This window comes from Nicotiana attenuata, chromosome 12 (assembly GCF_001879085.1).
Source record: "Nicotiana attenuata strain UT chromosome 12, NIATTr2, whole genome shotgun sequence".
Lineage (NCBI taxonomy): Eukaryota > Viridiplantae > Streptophyta > Magnoliopsida > Solanales > Solanaceae > Nicotiana > Nicotiana attenuata.
The window spans coordinates 18,431,749-18,450,616 of NC_032000.1; the positions used below are offsets into that span (position 1 = coordinate 18,431,749).

The following is an 18,868-nucleotide window of genomic DNA, read 5'->3' on the forward strand; positions in this document are numbered from 1 at the left end:
AAATATAGTGGGGAAATAATACCATTCAATCAATTTTACAATTTGATGTTTATATTTGACATTGATGTTAAAATGAGTAATATGGCACATAGTCTTTTTATGTTAATAATTGGAGCAACTTAAGCAGGTTATAATTTATAGTTTAATTTTTTGTAAATTATTAAAATAAATTAATTGTAAATTGTGATCCCCAATATCATTCTCTATCAGTTATTAAATGGATATAACAATGATCGATTTATTTATCAAAAAATTAATTAAGCACCGACAAATAATAATTTTAAGATTACAATGTTGGGCCCGTATACGGGCCTTTCCTCATCTAGTATTTATAATAAGTAGTAACACTTATTGTCAAAATCGTGAGTGTAATACTACTCTACACCAGCTTAGACTCAGGAAAGCGCACATAGATCAATTGATACTCAACTACAAGACTTTGTAATCTTGTATTAGAATTTTTTTTATTTTTAGTATTATTATTTTGAAGGATTAAATGATCAAGAAATGTCACATACAAAATGAAATCAAGAATGTTATTCGCAAGCAAACTAAACCAAACTTTGGACTGTAATACCATCATTACTGACTAGACTACGTACATCTCAACACTTTTTCCTTTCCGTTTTTATAATTTCTTAACTTATTTAGCATCAGGATACACATTATCCATCTACCCCAATCCTGATATCAAACTTTTAATCTCTCAATCTTCATATAATTGCTACCCAAGTCAACCACTGTATCCAACAAAGGTCTCCAAAGCATGTTAAGATACTCCCTGGAACTTGCCTAGATTTAAGTGGGCTCCAGGACATACGCTCTATATTTAGTGGGCGTTTGGACATAGGAATTGTAAAATTCCGAAAAAAATGAAAAAAAAATTCAAGTGAAAATGGTATTTGAAATTTAGAGTTGTGTTTGGGCATGAATACAATTTTGGGCTGTTTTTGAATTTTTGTGAGTGATTTGAAGTGAAAATTTTGAAAAACAGCCTTTTGGAGTTTTTCAAATTTTTGAAAAATTTCGAAATTCATCTTCAAACTTTTCGTTGCATTCACTTACAACAAGAAACAACCACCAGTGTTTGGTGCAGCACTTGCATTTTGGTGTATTCTTCTTTCTTTCCTTGGTCTTTCGTTCCGTCATATTCCTAATAACTTATCCAATTACAACGTATTAACCGCTAATGCACCTTTCTTTTATCAAATCTCAGGGACATGGTCTAATCATGAGGGTAGTATTTTATCATGGTGTCGGATCCTAAGTTTTTATGGATTCCTTCTTTGTTACCGGGGTCGACCCCTAAGCCATAATGTCTCAAAACGAGGAGGCCATAGAGAAACTTTTTTTTATTCCTTTGTTTCGAACTTCGTGAAGAACTCCAAGTAAAAATTGAAGATTTCATGGCCAAATGCTGATTTCGAAATAAAGTGAAAAAAATTGTATGGCCAAACTGCCCCTTAGCTTGTCACGGGGTAACAGAATTGTATGAAAACTTGCACCATAAAGTGCATGAGAATTAAGTTTTATAACCGTATACAGAAACATTACACTAAAAGGGCAGCCCGGTGCACTAAGCTCTCGCTATGCGCGGGGTACGGGGAAGGGCTGGACCACAAGGGTCTATTATACGCAACCTTACCCCCATTTTTGCAAGAGGATGTTTTCGCGGTTTGAACCCGTGACCTACTGGTCACATGACAACAACTTTACCAATTACGCCAAGGCTCCCCTTCATATAGAAACATTACACTATTAGTGGAATATAATTTAACCGGCTATTATTATTCTATTTTTCAGGTTATGATAATAAGTTCGTTACGAATGGTTACATGTTATAAGTAAATTTAAGTACTACCGTAAAAGATCAATATACTGTCAGCGCACAAAAGTTAAAGCGAAAGTGCAAGTTATCCACAAATGCATATGCAAAAAGTGAAAGTGCATTAATCAAATAAGAAAAAGTCAAGACACGAATCATTGTCAGATATTGACTTGTAGTATTCCCCTCACCGTTGTGAAGGGGTTGGTCTAAGCACGAGACTGATATATGTGAAGTTTACACACAAGAAGCAACTTGAAAAGTCTATGCAAAGGTCTTCCATGTCCCACTCTCTCTACTGGTCCACTCTTTGTTTAGCATCATAACCATAGTTTTATGAGTCACTAAGTGAGCAAATAAAGGGCTCCCAACAATGACATGCATTCAGCCACCAATCCTAAGCATCGTCCATGAACCTTCTTTCAACCTCGTAGGAAGCTTACTAGGAAAGATACATAAAGGGGAACTTTGCATTCAACATAAATGTACACCATGCGAATTCAGTCGATTACCATGGCTGCAAATAATCCTAGCACAAACATGTCTTATGGGAGTTTTAGATCACTTGACTCACCTGATAGTGATTTTTCAAACCAGCTAATTAACTTTGAGCTTTCTGACATTTTTGAGCTCGATAATTGGCCAGTTCATGATGATCCAACGTCCGTTGTTTCTGACACTTCTCAGTATTCAAATTATGCAGCAAATGAAGTGGTTGCCACTGAGAGAAGCAGGAGTTACCGTGAAGGACCTAGCAACAGTAAGCATTTCATCAAGCAACAGTTTTTCGCATTTCATTACGTAATATAGATATATGGCATTAACATGAGACATCTAATAATGTTACGCGCATGCACAAATTAGGAAAGAGTAGCACATACGATGAAATTTGATTATCTTTATTGATGAAACATTTTGTCTGGTAAACATATAGACATTGGGAGCAGCAGCGAGAGGAAGGAAGTAAAGGACAAGGTTGCTTTCAAAACACTGTCGCAGATTGAGATACTAGATGATGGCTATAAGTGGAGAAAGTATGGAAAGAAGATGGTGAAAGATAGTCCAAACCCAAGGTAGGATAATATCTTCATATTTTCTGTTTCAAGCAAGGGTTACAGGAAGAAGAGTTTTAGTTAGAACTTTCCTTCAACTTTTCTTTTTCTTTCAGTTTTAATTTTTGTCTACGTTCCCATGACAAATATCACTCCTCATGCCTTGCCTGAAGAACTCAGTACACTATGCCATAAAGCTCTCAGAAAATTTGAGCCTTATAGCTCATGATAGCTTATTGTTTAGTTTGCTGGTATAACCTAACAACAACAAACCTAGTGTAATCTCATAGGTGGGGCCTGGGGAGGGTAATATATACGTAGACCTTATCCCTACCTTGTGAAGGTAGAGAGGTTTTTTCCGATAGGCCCTCGGCTTGAGGAAAAATAAGCTATCTGAATCAAATAAGCATATATCTGCAGTAACTGTTTGCTTAAATAAGCTACAGCTGAAAGCTGGTTGCCCTTTTTTTTGAACCAAGCATAACACGACTTATTTAAGTTGTATTTTTATAAGCTGCCTAATTTATTAGTTATCCTAACAAGTAATAACAATATAACAACTACCGCTCCTCAATTCCAAGCAAGTTGAGGTCGGTTATTATGAATTTTCACTATCCATGTCGCGCCATTTAAGCAACAGGTCATTCAGTTACATGATACTCTTTGCACTCTTTGTCAAGCAACCTAAATTCTAGGAAATTTACCAGAAACATAACTAACCAAAGAACAGTCCACATCTGCGACCACATTATCAAGGCCCCATTTGTAGTTAAATATTAAAGGCAAAAGACAAGGGCTAGTGTCACTTAAAAACGAATGTCACATCAAAAGAAAATGAGGTTCCAGTAAGACACCAAGACTTGGGTGTAAGACCTGAAAAGAAAAGTTCAGAAATTGAAAGTAGTAACTATATTATGGCAAAAAGAAACTTCCACATACAACAACAACAAAAACAACGACAAACAACCCAGTGTATTCCCACAAGTGGGGTCTGGGGAGGGTAGTGTGTGCAGATTTTACCCCTACCTTTAAGAAGGTAGAGAGATTATTTCCGGTAGACCCTCGGCTCAGGAAAGATACAGGGAAGGGGCTAAACTTCCACATACTATAATCAATTAACTACGCCTTCACAGAGACTAACAAAAAAGTTATGGCTTTTGCTTTACACGAATAGCAGCTTACGGAAATTGGTATGATAACTAACTCACATGACCATGTTCTGTATCAACAGGAATTACTATAGGTGCTCCATTGAAGGTTGTCCAGTGAAGAAGAGAGTTGAACGAGACAAAGAGGACTGTCGGTATGTGATAACCACCTATGAGGGTGTCCACAACCATCAAGGTCCTTCGCAGTTCTGATTCCTGTAACAGAGCATGAATTTTGAAGTTACTATGACTGTTGCAAAGTAGCTAATCAGGGTTGTACTAGTAAATTGGGTCACCTATACTGTTTCCGGTGTTTAAACCTGACAGCTTGGCGAGTTCATAACCTATCACTGTGGGCTCAGACAAAGACGTCTCTCTGTAACTTAAAAGTAATCAATTAGAACAGTCTGTGCTCTTCAGTAGGCATGCATCTTGCTTCCAACAGGATATATATATAATATATGTTATAGCATTACCAAATGACATGGTAATCTTCAGTGTTGAAACATATCGTGCATCAATGAAGTAATCAATCGAGAAACAGGCCATCCAATATATTAAAAAAAACAGCCTTTTTCCAACCAATGTGAAGAAAGGAAAACTGAAGTGTCAGATGTATCCTGTTTCACCTGAAAATTTGAGATGAACCACGAAATGGTTGAATAAACTCTGTTTTGACCTGGAGGCAAATGCAGTAGGAAAGTCGTTCCGTGGTTTTAGATAAAACACAGATGAAGCCAACAGATACTAAAACTAACATATTTAAGTTTCCAGAGAACACGGATAAAAAACTCTCAACCACTTAATAAGATTAAGTACAGAGGAACAATCCCATGTTTATCAATAAGTTTGTACAAAACACCAAAGAAAGTATTGCTAGTCTAACTCATTTCTAGACCTACTCAACTAAAGGTGGCTCTACAAGTTGCATAATATTGATAATTTGTCCACCATGAAAATATTTTGCATAACAAGTTATTGACTACAAACAGCAGGTGTTATTTGTCAACTAAGAAACTCGATCAAGAAACAATGGGAAGAGGAAAAGCATCATGAAAATGAAATGCAAGCAAAACTAGAAAAACTATACGCCTTGATATATGGCCATCCTCTGTAGGTTTTACAGAGAATGAAGATAGAAAAATCTGATTCAATTGTAATTAAACAAGTCGAATATGAGTTTGAAGAACTTTGAAAGAAAAATCAGGAATCTGATAATGAAAGCAAACTTGCTTCTTCATTAGAAACTCCAGACAAGTTTATAGAGTTTACAAACTCAACTGAAAATAAAAACCAACTCCTACAAATTAGGGATTACATAGAAACTAAATGACTGTTATGCAGTAAATAACTGGTACACAGTTTTAAGACACTTGGACTGCTGCAGTTCTTAATGCAGTTTTCTAACACTCCTCCTTGCTTTAAGAGCTGCAAACTCCAAGTTTTTGCCTGAGAAGCTCAAATTTGTTGCCTGGTAAAGGCTTGGTGAAGATATCAGCCAGTTGCTCCTCAGTCTTGCAATACAGTAGAGTTACATCACCATTCTTTTGCACATCTCTCAAGAAGAAGAACTTGATGTTGAAGTGTTTAGTTTTTCCATGAAATACAGGATTGTGAGAAATTGCACTCGCAGCTTGGTTGTCCACAAATACTTCAGTGCCTTCAGCTTGTTTCATGTGTAAATCAACCAATATTTTTCTCAACCACAATGCTTGATTCGCTGCTGCTGTTGCAGCCACAAATTCTGCCTCTGCAGTAGATTGAGCCACAATGTCCTGCTGCTTTGAACACCATGAAAAAATTCCGGAGCCAAGACTGAAGCAATACCCCGATATGCTTTTCATGTCATCCACGGATCCAGCCCAATCACTATCAGAATACCCAAGTAGTTTCAGATTTTGATTCTTCTGAAACTTGACACCATGATTAATGGTCCCTTTGATGTATCTGATAACTCTCTTGGCTGCTTTTAGATGCACCTCACTGGCACAATGCATGAACCTCGATAAAATGCTTACTGCATACAAAATATCGGGTCTTGTAGCTGTGAGGTACATCAAACAACCGACTAAGCCTCTGAAGTATGCTTCCTCCACTTTATCTGCTCCATCATTTTTGCTTAGTTTCTCTTTTTTGGTTCATAGGAGTGCTCATCTCCTTGCAATCTTCCATGTTGAATTTCTTCAGAATCTCCTTGGCATACTTCTTCTGACAAATGAAAACTTCATTTTGTCCTTAATTGATTTCCATTCCAAGAAAGTAGGACATCAGACCAAGATCAGTCATCTCGAAGGCTTGCATCATTTCTTGCTTGAAATTCTCGATATACCTTGAATTGTTCCCTGTAATTAGTACATCATCCACATAGATAGAAACAACAAGGATATCAACGCTATTATGTTTAACATAAAGAGTAGATTCTGATGGACTCTTTTCAAAGCCTAGGCCAAGCAAATGGTCATCTATTCGACCATACCAGGCCCTTGGTGCCTATTTAAGACCATAAAGTGCCTTTCTTAGCCTATAAACTTTGTCCTCTTTTCCTTTCACCGCAAAGCCCTCGGGTTGCTTCACGTGAATTTCTTCCCGAAGAAAACCATTGAGAAATGCCGATTTGACATCCATCTGGTACACTTTCCAGCCCAATTGTGCAGCAAGAGCAAGAAGTAACCTGATTGTGTCAAGCCTAGCAACTGGTGCAAATGTATCAAAGTAATCTACACCAAAAATTTGTGCATATCCCTTAACTACAAGTCTTGCTTTATGCTTGTTGACTGAACCATCAGGATTTAGCTTGGTTCTAAAGACCCATTTCAACCCAATTACCTTTCTGTCTTGAGGTTGATCAACAAGCTCCCAAGTCTTGTTTTTCTCAATCATAAACAACTCTTCTTTCATTGCAGCTACCCAATTCTCATTATTCTTGGCCTCACTGTATCTAGCAGGTTCACATACTGCCACATTGCATCGCTGATATATATCAGAGAGCAATCGAGTACCTTGAACTGGTGAATGATCAACCATCTCATCCTGCCATGAGGCTGATGTTTGCTTTTCAGGAACCTTTCGTGTTGAGTCAAGAGAATTCAGGATAGGTTTCTTAGAGTCTTCCCAACACCACTCTTCATTCTCCAAAAAATACACATCTCTACTGAAGATTATTGTCTCAGTTTGTGGTTGGAAGACCTTATATGCCTTTGAAACTGTACTATATCCAATAAAAATGCCTGGAGCAGATTTTTTGTCTAACTTATCTCGTTTAACCTGAGGAACATAGGAAAAACAGAGACAACCAAACACTTCAAGAAAATTTATTGATGGTTTAAATCCATGCCAAGCTTCAAAAGGAGTTCGATCCTTCACTGCTTTTGTAGGAAGCCTATTTTGGAGAAACACTGCTGTACTTGCTGCCTCTGCCCAGAATTTCTTTGGCAAGCTCTTGCCGTGCAACATGCATCTGGCCATCTCCATAATGTATTGGTTCCTTCTCTCACTTACTCCATTTTGCTATGGAGTATAAGGAGTAGTAAGCTGATGATTGATCCCCGCTTCCTCACATAACATGTTGAACTGTTGAGAAGTATATTCCTTTCCATTATCTGATCTCACCGACTAAATTTTACAACCGCTCTCATTTTCTACTTTTGCTTTGAACGTCTGAAAGACATTAGCAACCTCTGACTTGTATGTGAGAAAGTAAATCCAACACATACGGGTTAGATCATCAACAAAAATGACATAGTAAAGGCTACCTTTTAGCGAGGGAGTCCTTTGAGGTCCTGCTATGTCGGTATGAATCAATTGTAATTTCTTTGAGGCTTTCCAAGTTGTCTTTGGAAATGGAAGTCTGCTTTGCTTCCCATATTGACAAGCACTACAGTTTGAAGAATTCACTTCCAACACAGGTAAGTCCTCAACTATTTTCAATTTCTGCATTTTGAGCAGCCCTTCATAGTGAAAATGTCCAAGTCTCTTGTGCCATATTTCTGCGGCACTTTCTTTGGCTGAAAAAATGACATGCTCCTCCTCAAATGGATCTAATGAGAAACTTTTGCCTCTCATTTTTACTTTAAACAATTCTTGATTTGAAACATCCTTGATCAAGCAATGTTTATCTTCAAAAATTAATTTGTAGCCTTTTTCCATCAACTGACCAACACTTAGCAAGTTTTGGTCTATGTCAGGTACATAAAGCACATCAGAAATTGTTTTAATACCTGAATGACTTGGAATAACAATTGATCCTTTTCCTCTGACAGCAATATGTTCGCCGTTACCTATTCTGACTTTAGTAATGGTCGTGGGCTTCAATTCCTTGAAGAGGGCCTTGTCATTTGTCATGTGGTTAGTGCATCCACTGTCAATCAGTCAACAGTCGCTCGACGATCTGCTTGAAAAACATGTAGCGACAAAGAGTTGATCTTCCTCCTCTCCATCAACAATTTGAGCATCTGCTTCTTGCTGTTGACCCTTGTTCTTGCAAATAACAGCTTCATGCCCAAGTTGATTGCATTTACTACACCTGACATCAGGCCCTTTTCCAACACTTGTATGGTGGATGGCCTTTTTTGCCACAATGCTTACAAGGAGGATAACTTCTCTTTGAGTTTCCTGCTTTACCTTTGGTGGTATTTGCTGAAATGCCATCATCATTTGTTGGTTGATTCTTCTTGTTCTTCTTCCTTTTGTTTTTGCCACCATCTTGGTGTTTGGCTGGCAATGCTCCCTCATTATTTCCTTCTTCTCGCATAACCCTTCGTTGTTCTTGAGCGTGCAAAGCATTCAACAATTCTGCCAAAGTGATCTTGGATAGATCCTTGGTATTTTCCAAAGTAGTTATGGTTGCTTCAAATCTCTCCGGCACAGTTACCAGAATTTTTTCAACAATACGAGAATCATTGAACTTGGAACCAAGCAATCTTACCCTGTTTGCTATGTTTAGGAGCCTTTCAGAGTAATCTTTGATGGTTTCATTTTCTTTCATCTTCTGCATCTCGAAGTCTCTGATGAGATTTAGAACTTGCATGCCTCAGATCCTTTCATCCCCTTCGTATTCTGCTTTGAGATAATCCCAGATGGCTTTGACTGACTTTAGAGACATAATTCGAGTGAAAATTGTAGAAGATACTGCTGAAAATAGACAAGCCTTTGCCTTTGATTTTCTGGTTTTCCTGTCTTTATGGTTCTTAATCTGGGGCCATAGTTGGATTGTTGGGCAGCGGAGGAACTTCATAATCCTCTTCGACTGCCTCCCAGATATCCAAGGCATCCAGATAAGTTTCCATCCTTACAGCCCAAATTTGATAATTTTCACCATTGAAAACAGGAGGTGCGATTGTTGAGAAATTTGATTCTGCTTCCATGCTTGACAAATCTGTCTTGTTGAGAGTTTGAGTTTAATGAACACCCTACAAATTCAACTGAAAATAAAAACCAACTCCTACAAATTAGGGATAACATAGAAACTAAATGACTGTTATGCAGTAAATAACTGGTACACAGTTTTAAGACACTTGGACTGCTGCAGTTCTTAATGCAGTTTTCTAACATCCTCCTTTAATCCACAGGAATAAGGTAAAGGGAAGATTAAAGGGGCAGTAGAGAGTGCTTTTGACATGAAACTTGGATTATAAGCATAGCAGTGACAACCGAAAACTCGGCAGTGCAGAGGAAAACTGAAACTTAGCAGTATAATTTCTTGAACAAATTACTGTTTGAACATTCCCACTAACAATCAAGTATTGAAGCTAATTCGCGACGCAAGCAGTCGTAACATCAGAAAAGATTGAGCATCAAACTAGTCTCTAAATAATATTAATGTTTTATTGGAACATAAAAATTGCAGGAAATATTTCAAGGACGATGCATTGCAATGCAAGTCCAATATCAGCCAAGACAAGAGAAGCTTGGAAAGTATCAATCACAGGCTATACTGTAAAACGTTTATAAGGGAAAGAAGGTAGAAATAACCAGCTTCAAGAAAGTTGGTCTACAACATAGGAAGCACAGCATGAGAGCTCCAAAAACTTAGTTATAGTTATAAACGAACATCTGGAAATGCTAACAACCATTACAACAAGGAAATGCCTTGGAGATAAAGCTATGCCGTGAAACTATTTTCAGCTACTTTACATAAAGATGATCGAGAGATATCTTCACTTCATATACAAAATGGAAAAATATACATGTGTAGAAAGAGGGTGTTATAAATTGATTCCCAAATGACTGGGCTTTGGACAACCTTCAGTTGGAAAAATAATATCAGGATTTCGTATATGAACATTTGATGTTGCCAACTCTTTCCATTTCGAATCTCTAATATGAAAATCCGATGAGATGCTCCACAAAGCATCTCCAGGCTGCATAGTTCTCCTTATCTGCGGCGATGATCTTATGATGGCATTTGACTTGGAAAATGGACGTTTGCTTGTCCTCCCCATGCCACTTGATAGCAACCACCGCGTCCCAGCTTGTTGCTGTCTTTTTGTGTCCCAAATTTGTTCATCATTAGGCTCAACATTAAAACCTGCGACATGAATTTCAGTTATCCTAAACTGAGAAACAGCCTGCCTATGGATTCCTCTCTCACTTTCTCCAGCAATAATTTCTTCCTGAATGAATTGCTCCTTTGGATCATTTTCACAGCTTGAATTTCTTTCTGATGCTCTGCTGCAAGAATATTGTTCAACAGGAGCATAAGATCTCTCTAATTGAATTAGAATGAGCATGGAGATGCCGACCATCTCATAGTCACGCAAAGGATCTCTGAGTTGAACCCTCAGAGCTAAAGTCAAGCTGTTACACAGTTGACCACATTCTCTACCCAACAATTCCGATCTTTCTTCACCTGTTGCAAGTCCTGAATTATCTAAATCAAGGGACTTAGCATGATGGGCTGCTAATATTTTGATGGTTCTTTCTTTGATCTCAGGATTATTACTGAAATCTCCAGCATCCAGCCTCAACCATTCATCTGGTGAAACAGACAGCTCCACTAAATCACCCTCGTCATCATCACTTTCTTTGCCACTCCAATGCTGTAATGCGCTAGCTATATTAGAACCAAAAAATTCACTAAGTTGAGGCCTAATGCTTGAAGGTGCTTCATTATCTGACAAGTTTGACTGGATTCTTAACCCTTCTACTGTAAGAGGTTCTATCTTATCCATTGCCAAAGGAGCTAGATCCTCCATAGACACAAAACCTAAATCTACATCATCAATTATTGAGGTTGAATTCAGATGACCAGAACTCCGATGTAAAAACAGATCTTCACTGTCCTTCATACCAAATAAGCCATGCCAAAAAGTGAACCTGCCAAAAGAATCACAAGAACATAACTTAAACCGTCGTCTTGGATGACATACAAACAATGAAAATAATAGAAAACTTATAACTTATATCATGATATTAAAATTACAAACCTCTCATCTGGTTCAGTTCTGGATCTGGCTTCCCAGGCCATTTCTTGTATATTTCTCCCCGTGATATCTTCTAAAGGCATCAGCGTATCCGCCTGAACAGACATTTTGGAAATTCCCCCAGATGCCCAGCAGCTGAGTATTTCCATAGCACTACAACCCATTGCAGCAGGGAGCACAACTGGACTGGAAAACTGCATGGTCAACCTTGCACCATTTCTTGCATTCCTAAAATGTTGAGGACTCATTGAACATAAGAAGCCCCCATTACGCGTGCACATTTTGGAACCTAAGCCCTCCCCAAGAGGAGGTAATTCTAATGGTCTTTCAGGGGAAAGATAGATTGGACTTCCAAACCCACCAGAGCTGGTTCGTGGTGAATTCTGGAATGCTTTCTCATTCAAACCCCAATCTCGCATCAAAGCCTCAGTTTCCAAGTTTTCTATCATTTTTGCATTCCTTTTACTCCTCAATGACTGGGTACCCCGCTTGTGCTCCTTCTCAAAATCCTTAATAACCGATGACAAATCAAAGTCATCAGAACATGCAACTCTTCCATGAACACTTGAAGCAATGCCACTGAATTCCACTTGATCATCTGTTGCATCAAAACCAAAAATTGGGTTTCCAGAAGAAAGGGCCTCCTTCTCAAACTGTCTCAAAAGGCATTCTCTTGGCGAATCCGGACAACTATCAAAACTCAAGTCAATTGACGTCTGCTCAATGTTCAACATATCTAGAAAATCATTTGCCACAGACTCTGTAACATCATCTAGGCTAAGTGATTTCACTCGCCTACCAGATTTATAGCTGGACTTCAGATTCATGTAGTTTTCTTGGTCAATGGAATCAAAGATTTCTACTGGTGAATCCAACTCCGCGGACTCAGCAGTCAACAGGTCTAGGAAAATCGATTCAAGCTCTTCAAATGTTCCATCCTCGCACACATCACTCTCCTCATAGTTGCTGCTCTTCATCGTATGTTCTCCTCCGTCAACATCATTGCTTTCATGCTTTTGATTGTATTTACTTTTCTCATTACTTGTATCCTCCAAAATGTAAGCAACATCAGTAGTTTCTATTGAAGTATCATCACAACTTTCATAAGAACATACCTGTGGTTTCAACTGCTCTTTCTTAGAAGATTCCATGCCCAGCTCACTGACAGTAAACTCAATATGTTGATCATCCCTGGTACTTTCAGCATAAGACTGAGACAAAGCACCAGAGCTTGGTTTTAAGGGTTCTAAATGGTCATATAAGAAATCTAATTCATCCAATTTCTCCAATTTTCCTTCCTCAAGTTTTTTATACAGAAAGGTAATAGATCGAGAAAGTTCTGATTTTTGGTCTGATAAAACTTCATCAAAACTTCTCGCATCCAGTGACCTAGATGAAAAATGAGTCATACCAGCAGGCTTGCGGGGAACACTTCCAACCCTCCGAAGCATTCTATTACCACTAGTCCCATCACATTCTGGGAAATGATCTATTGCAGCAGGTTTGATGGCTTGTACGAATTGACTAGGTTCAATCGAGTTACTCCCTAATACAGAAAATCCGAAACTAACATTCAGCATTGCACCTTTAGCCTTTCCTGAAAGCTTGAAGCTCGTGGTCCACTTCCCTGAATTCCTTCTTCCCTCCTCTAACTCCTCCAAGGTTAGTGGAAGCAACCTCGTAAGATCAACCCAATGTTTGCCAATATCAAGGCCTGGAGCCCCAATCACAGAAACGTGAAGCATGAAATGTTTAGGCTCATACTTTGCTGAATGCTGGTGTCCTGTCCTACTTCCATATACGGAACAGGAATGCGTCAAAGTCTCTTCAAACTCAGCTGTTCCCTGACAAACCTGAGCAGGGCGAGTTCTAATCACTTCACCCTTACGTTTCCAGTTTATACACAAAACAAGGTCCTTGAAATTGACAGGCAAGCCTTCAATGGAATGAACATGAAGAAAGAAACAACAATTGAACCTTCGATGGCGGATATGAGTTAGAGCCTTTAATGGATTCCATCTCCACATTGATGATTTCTTCTGTTTATGCAGCACGTCATCAGATACAACATTGGAACTGGATCTAGAGATATGGGTATCACCAAAAGAATCATGCCCATGATCTGCTAGAAAAGTTAAAGCCTTCTGAGGGGTTTTATGTACATAAAGGGCTTTGCTAATTTCTTCAATGTCACGCAGCAATCGCCCACCATTCTGTTCCCCGCTACTGCTCTTCCAAGACATCTTTTTCACTGCCAAAACATAAATATCCAACCAAGAATCTAAATGAGAAGCCAAAAACAAAAAGACCTTTGTGGGTCAGAAAATTTTATTTATATTTTTACGACTCCTGACCAGCTTGCATGCACCTCGACTATTCCACCTCGTACTTGCTACCTCCCACCAGCACAAGTATCATAGATGTTTATAGTATTTTGTAAGCGAAACCCAAAATAAACATAAAAATATACCTAAATATCAACTATGCCTCAATTCCAAACTAATTGTAGGCTATTTTCAGAGGATTTGTAACAGTTTGACATCAACTATAAGCCGATCATTTATTGGGTTCAAGACTGACTATGCTTTGCACAACGAAGAGTTAAATCCAAAATAATTATAAAAGAATAAAAAATAAAAAAATATAAGTATTCAAGCCCATCATCAATCTTAATGTTTCTATTTCAGCTTATATAAAATTAACATAAGCTTAGGTATAATGAAGAACTAAACTTGTTTTAAACTTTTAACTTCATTTCTTCAATTTTGAGTTCAGTAAACCAATACTGTCCCTCAATTCTCCCAATACATTACAGAAGCTTCAACTACAAATCATTAGGTTTCTCTTCAAGTTTTACATAGGTAATTAGGTCAAAAACAAAGAACAAAACTTATTCTAAGTATAGTCTTATTTTCTTCAATCAATTCCCACAAAATTTTCAACAAAATCAAATACCCAATTCAATACAGAAGTTCCAACTTCAGTAACAGTAAATAAATCCAACTTACACCTCAAATCAAAAAGCGTTGAATCTAAAAATAAAGAAAGAATTTGGGAAGAAGGCTTACAGAAGTGAGATCCAACATAGAAGAACAAAGAAGATGGGTGGATTTTAGCTAAAGTTTTATGGGTTGCCCGATTGATGATGTTATCCTCTGCTACTACTGGCTATCTTGTACCTTTGTTTGTTGTTTTCTTTTAGGGAAATGGTGGGTATATTCTTATTGAATATCGTGTTTCTTTTCGGTTTTTCTTCTGCACTTTCTCTCACAGCTCCCTTCTTTTCCACGCGGCCAACTACTCCAGCTTGGAAATTGTGGATGTTTTCATAATGGAGGAAAACATTTTTTTTCAATATTCTCATATTTGAATTTTGATTGGTCAAATGTTTTGAAAATTATTTTCTGTGAGAAACAAGCTTTTTCAAATTAGGAGTAGTGAAAACAAGGTCGCTTTGTTAAATCCTAGTTTTTCACTATTGGCGTTAAATCTAATAATTAATATTTATTAAATATTTTATGGAGATCAAAAGTACTCATTTTGTGTTAACTTGAAGGGCCAAACAAAGATAGGATTAACTCATGAGCTCTCAACCCTCATATAAAGAAAAACTCATTCCTCCACTCACCTAAACCGCCAGACATCAACAATGAAACTGTCATGGTTAATGGTGTGGAAGACAAAGCGTCTTTCAAAGATAAGCTGCTAGCCTCAAACCCAATAAACTTTACAAATTCTCTTACTCTATCCGAGGATCCAATGGAAGAAATCCTACCAGAAAGGGAAGAGCAGGAGCATTTAATCGAGCACAATTCACGGGGCATTAAAGAAATAACACTAACAGACGAAGAAAAACAAAGAATTTATGAACCTTGGAAGTTCTCACTTATAGTCAAGCTATTTGGCAAAAGAATCCTACATCATTACCTGGAAAAAAAGATCCAAGAACTATGGCGACCAACGAAAAACTTCCCTCTTATTGATCTAGGGGATGACTACTACATCGTAAAGTTTACAAAGAGAGAAAATATGGAGAAGGCTTTCACGCAGGGTCCATGGTTTATAAACGGTCACTACCTGTCAATTACCAAATGGAGGCCAAATTTTGTAGCAAATAAAGAAAAGTTAACAGTTTCAGCAGTTTGGATCCGTCTTCCACAATTGCCAACTGAGTTTTACGATGGAAAACTCCTTGAGAAGATTGGGAATGCTATAGGCAGATTATTAAAAATAGATGTTTGCACCTCCACCGGTCAGAGGCCGATATGCTAGGCTATGTGTGGAGTCCCACTGGAAACCCCCGTCCAACCCTACATCTATATTGGACAACATAAACAGTATATCCATTATGAAGGGGAAAAATTGTTATGCAAGAACTGTGGGCGTCTGGGCCATATCCAAACCCAGTGTAACTTCATACTCAAGGCAAAAATGGACAACAAAATGCAAGCCATGGATCAAGCATAAATGGACAAGGGACAACCAATCAAGAAATGGGAGGAAGAAAAAGAGGAGTGGAAGACAGTCTCTTTTAACAAAAAAAAGAGACCAGAACCAAAAATCAACAAAGATCAACCTCCTAAGTCGATGGAAAACGTCAACAACACAGGTATCCCGGTAAAACTTTTCAATGCAACAACTGATAAGTACTTAGACACAAAAATCTTACATTACAGGTCCATAGACATGGTTAAATCTAATGAGTCTCTGCTTGATAAACGCACAAAAATTCCAGTAATGGAGAATACCAACATTACAACTCAAAACAACTTTACTCTTTTGGAAGAAGAGCAAATGGTTTTGGGTGAAACCACGGTTTTTGATAATAATAAAATAGTATTTTATAAAATTACTAATCTCAATGATAAAGTTTTTTTAAACACTAATGATCAGTTGGAAGCTTCCATGGACAGCATGGATATATCAAATTCACACGTGGCATTAGTAACCACTAAAAATTCTAGCGCCATGCAGGAAAATCACATAAATAATATAATTAGCTCTACTAATATCAACACTAGGGACCCTATGACCGTTAATTCCAACCAATCAAAGGTCCAAGACATAACTAATTACTCTATAACCCCTGAAGCTACTAACATTATGAGCGTAATAGCTCGTGGCAAAGAAGATTTCGAGCATGCCATCCAAATGTCTTCCTCTTATACACATAACGGACAAATGTCAACTGAACCAAAATACCCAATCCATGCAAAATCTGAGAAGGATATTGCACAATATAATACGCTACCCACTCTCTAGGCATGCAAATTGAGCCGCCAATCATTAGCTCTCTTCCCAACACTTCTACTGATAACCAAAAAACCACGCCAAAAAATTCTTCTATAAGAAATCTCGACCCCTCTCTAAACAATGCCAAGAATCCCATCTACCTTGAGAAGAAGGCACAGGCTAATCCAAATCTTGAGGCATCACAAAGTCCAGACCATGGAGAACCACCAGCCTGCTCAACCACAAGCGATAGACCCACAAATAATCCTAGTCCAACCACCTCAAAACCAGGATTACCAACCACTCTCGTGGATGGAAGTGGGTCTGTTGGGTCATGCAGTGTCCTTCAATGTCCAAATAAATGGGCAGGAAGCCATTATCATTCTCCACAACACTCACTATCTTGCCCAAATGATATCCGAAGGAATGAGGCTTACGATGAGCAACTACTTGAACCGGGTTTGGTTAAACAACATACTGAACCCATTGGCTCCAACAATGAATCCACATCTGTTGCATGCAATGATGCATCAATGGAATATTCCTCCACATTTCAATCCCATGCAACCACAGAACCCCGACCTAGATATGCCTTTCTTCCCTCCAGAAACTCTCACACACTTGAATCCGATCTTCATGCCTTGGGAGAACCCTCCCCAGCCCCAAGTTCACCCTCCACAACCACAAGTCCACCAAGAAACTCCAATACCCCCAGTACCCCACCCACAGAACGTGCAGGAGGTAGAAGGAGAAGAGGATCCCCAGAGGAGGAAATGGGAGACCCATTGTTCCCAAGAGTGGAACAAATCTTGGAGTTCTCAAGCATAAACGAGGTAAAAGTTTTTCTCTTCACGGAGATCTAAGAGAAGAGGCATGTACTCAGCTGTCCATTAGCACTGTACAAGTTCTCAATGGACATCAGGCCTCCCCAAGACCCAACGGTGGGCAATCGTGCCATGATCCTAGTCCCAGCACTGAGAAGGAACCCTGTATTCCATCAAGGAGCAAGGGAGAATGGGGAACCAGCAAACCTTCAACTGAACCTAGCCATGAATCGTCCTACTAACTTCATAATCTGGAACATTAGGGGTGGGAATAACGACGAGTTTAGGAGAAACTTCAGAGAGATGGTTGATACCCATAGGCCTTGCATGGTAACTCTACTAGAAACTAGGATGGCTAACCATGCACAAATGCTAGGTGAGTTTGGGTTCACAGAAATGATCGAGGTCCCATCAGAAGGCCAAGCAGGAGGAATGGTTGTTATGTATAATCACAACATCGTCACTGTCCATAATTTTGTCCGAAGAAATCAGGAAATTCATGCTACTATAGAGGTACTTCCTAATCAAAAATCCTGGCTTTTCTCTTCTATATATGTTAGCACTGATTTGAATAAAAGAAATAATATGTGGAAAAATCTAGAAAGCATTTATAAATCCTATAAGGGACCTTGGATGGTAGGGGGTGACCTAAATGATATTATGGGTGCAAACTAGAAATTTGGGGGGTAGACCGGTTAACAACAAAAGAAGTAATTTCCTTTGGTCAAAATTAAATAATTGTAACCTAATAGATATTGGCTATAAGGAGTGTAAACATACATGGTCAAATCATAGGAGGCTTAATAAAGGTTTAATAATGGAAAGACTTGATAAAGTCCTAGCAAACGAGCAATGGCTTGATATCTTCCCTAACTGCTCGATTATTCACCTCCCAAAAATATACTCTGACCATAATCCCTTATTGGTAGAATATCCCTAAAAATATAGTAGATTATAAACACCCCTTTAGATTGGAAACTTTTTGGTGTAGGCACCCGGACTTCCAAAACATAGCTAAAAAATATTGGGAGGATAATGATTATTGCAAGGCTAGTGAAAGCTTTGTATCTAACATTAGAACATGGAAGAATAATACTTTTGGAGACATTAAACAAAAAAAAAAGAGAATACTTGCTAGACTCCAGGGAATACAGAATTCTGGTAACTATGCAAATAGTCTTTTTTTTACAACAACTAGAGATCAACCTAAAAAAAGACTATAATGATATCCTTAGGATGGAGGAAGATTACTGGAAACTGAGGACTAGAGTGTTATGGTTAAACGAAGGGGATGCAAATACAAAAAAATTTCATATAACGGCCTCTAATAGAAAAAGAGTTAATAAAATTATTTTCTTTAAGGTCG

General features: G+C 38.2%; 3 protein-coding genes across 3 annotated transcripts; 2 read left to right on the forward strand and 1 right to left on the reverse strand.

The window, feature by feature from the left end:
* Positions 2,314-4,531, forward strand: LOC109236177 (probable WRKY transcription factor 50). The gene is made up of 3 exons (XM_019402386.1): positions 2,314-2,585; positions 2,760-2,898; positions 4,109-4,531. The coding sequence occupies exons 1-3, from the start codon at positions 2,318-2,320 to the stop codon at positions 4,236-4,238; spliced, it is 537 nt and encodes a 178-aa protein (XP_019257931.1). The 5' UTR covers positions 2,314-2,317; the 3' UTR covers positions 4,239-4,531.
* On the reverse strand, positions 9,972-14,843 carry LOC109235350 (protein PLASTID MOVEMENT IMPAIRED 1-RELATED 1-like). Its single transcript, XM_019401422.1, has 3 exons — positions 14,515-14,843; positions 11,450-13,697; positions 9,972-11,339 (listed from the first exon to the last, which is right to left on the reverse strand). Exons 2-3 carry the CDS (start codon positions 13,687-13,689, stop codon positions 10,229-10,231), a joined length of 3,351 nt encoding a protein of 1,116 aa, XP_019256967.1. The 5' UTR covers positions 13,690-13,697; positions 14,515-14,843; the 3' UTR covers positions 9,972-10,228.
* Positions 15,107-15,718, forward strand: LOC109235928. Its single transcript, XM_019402172.1, has one exon. It carries the CDS (start codon positions 15,107-15,109, stop codon positions 15,716-15,718), a length of 612 nt encoding a protein of 203 aa, XP_019257717.1.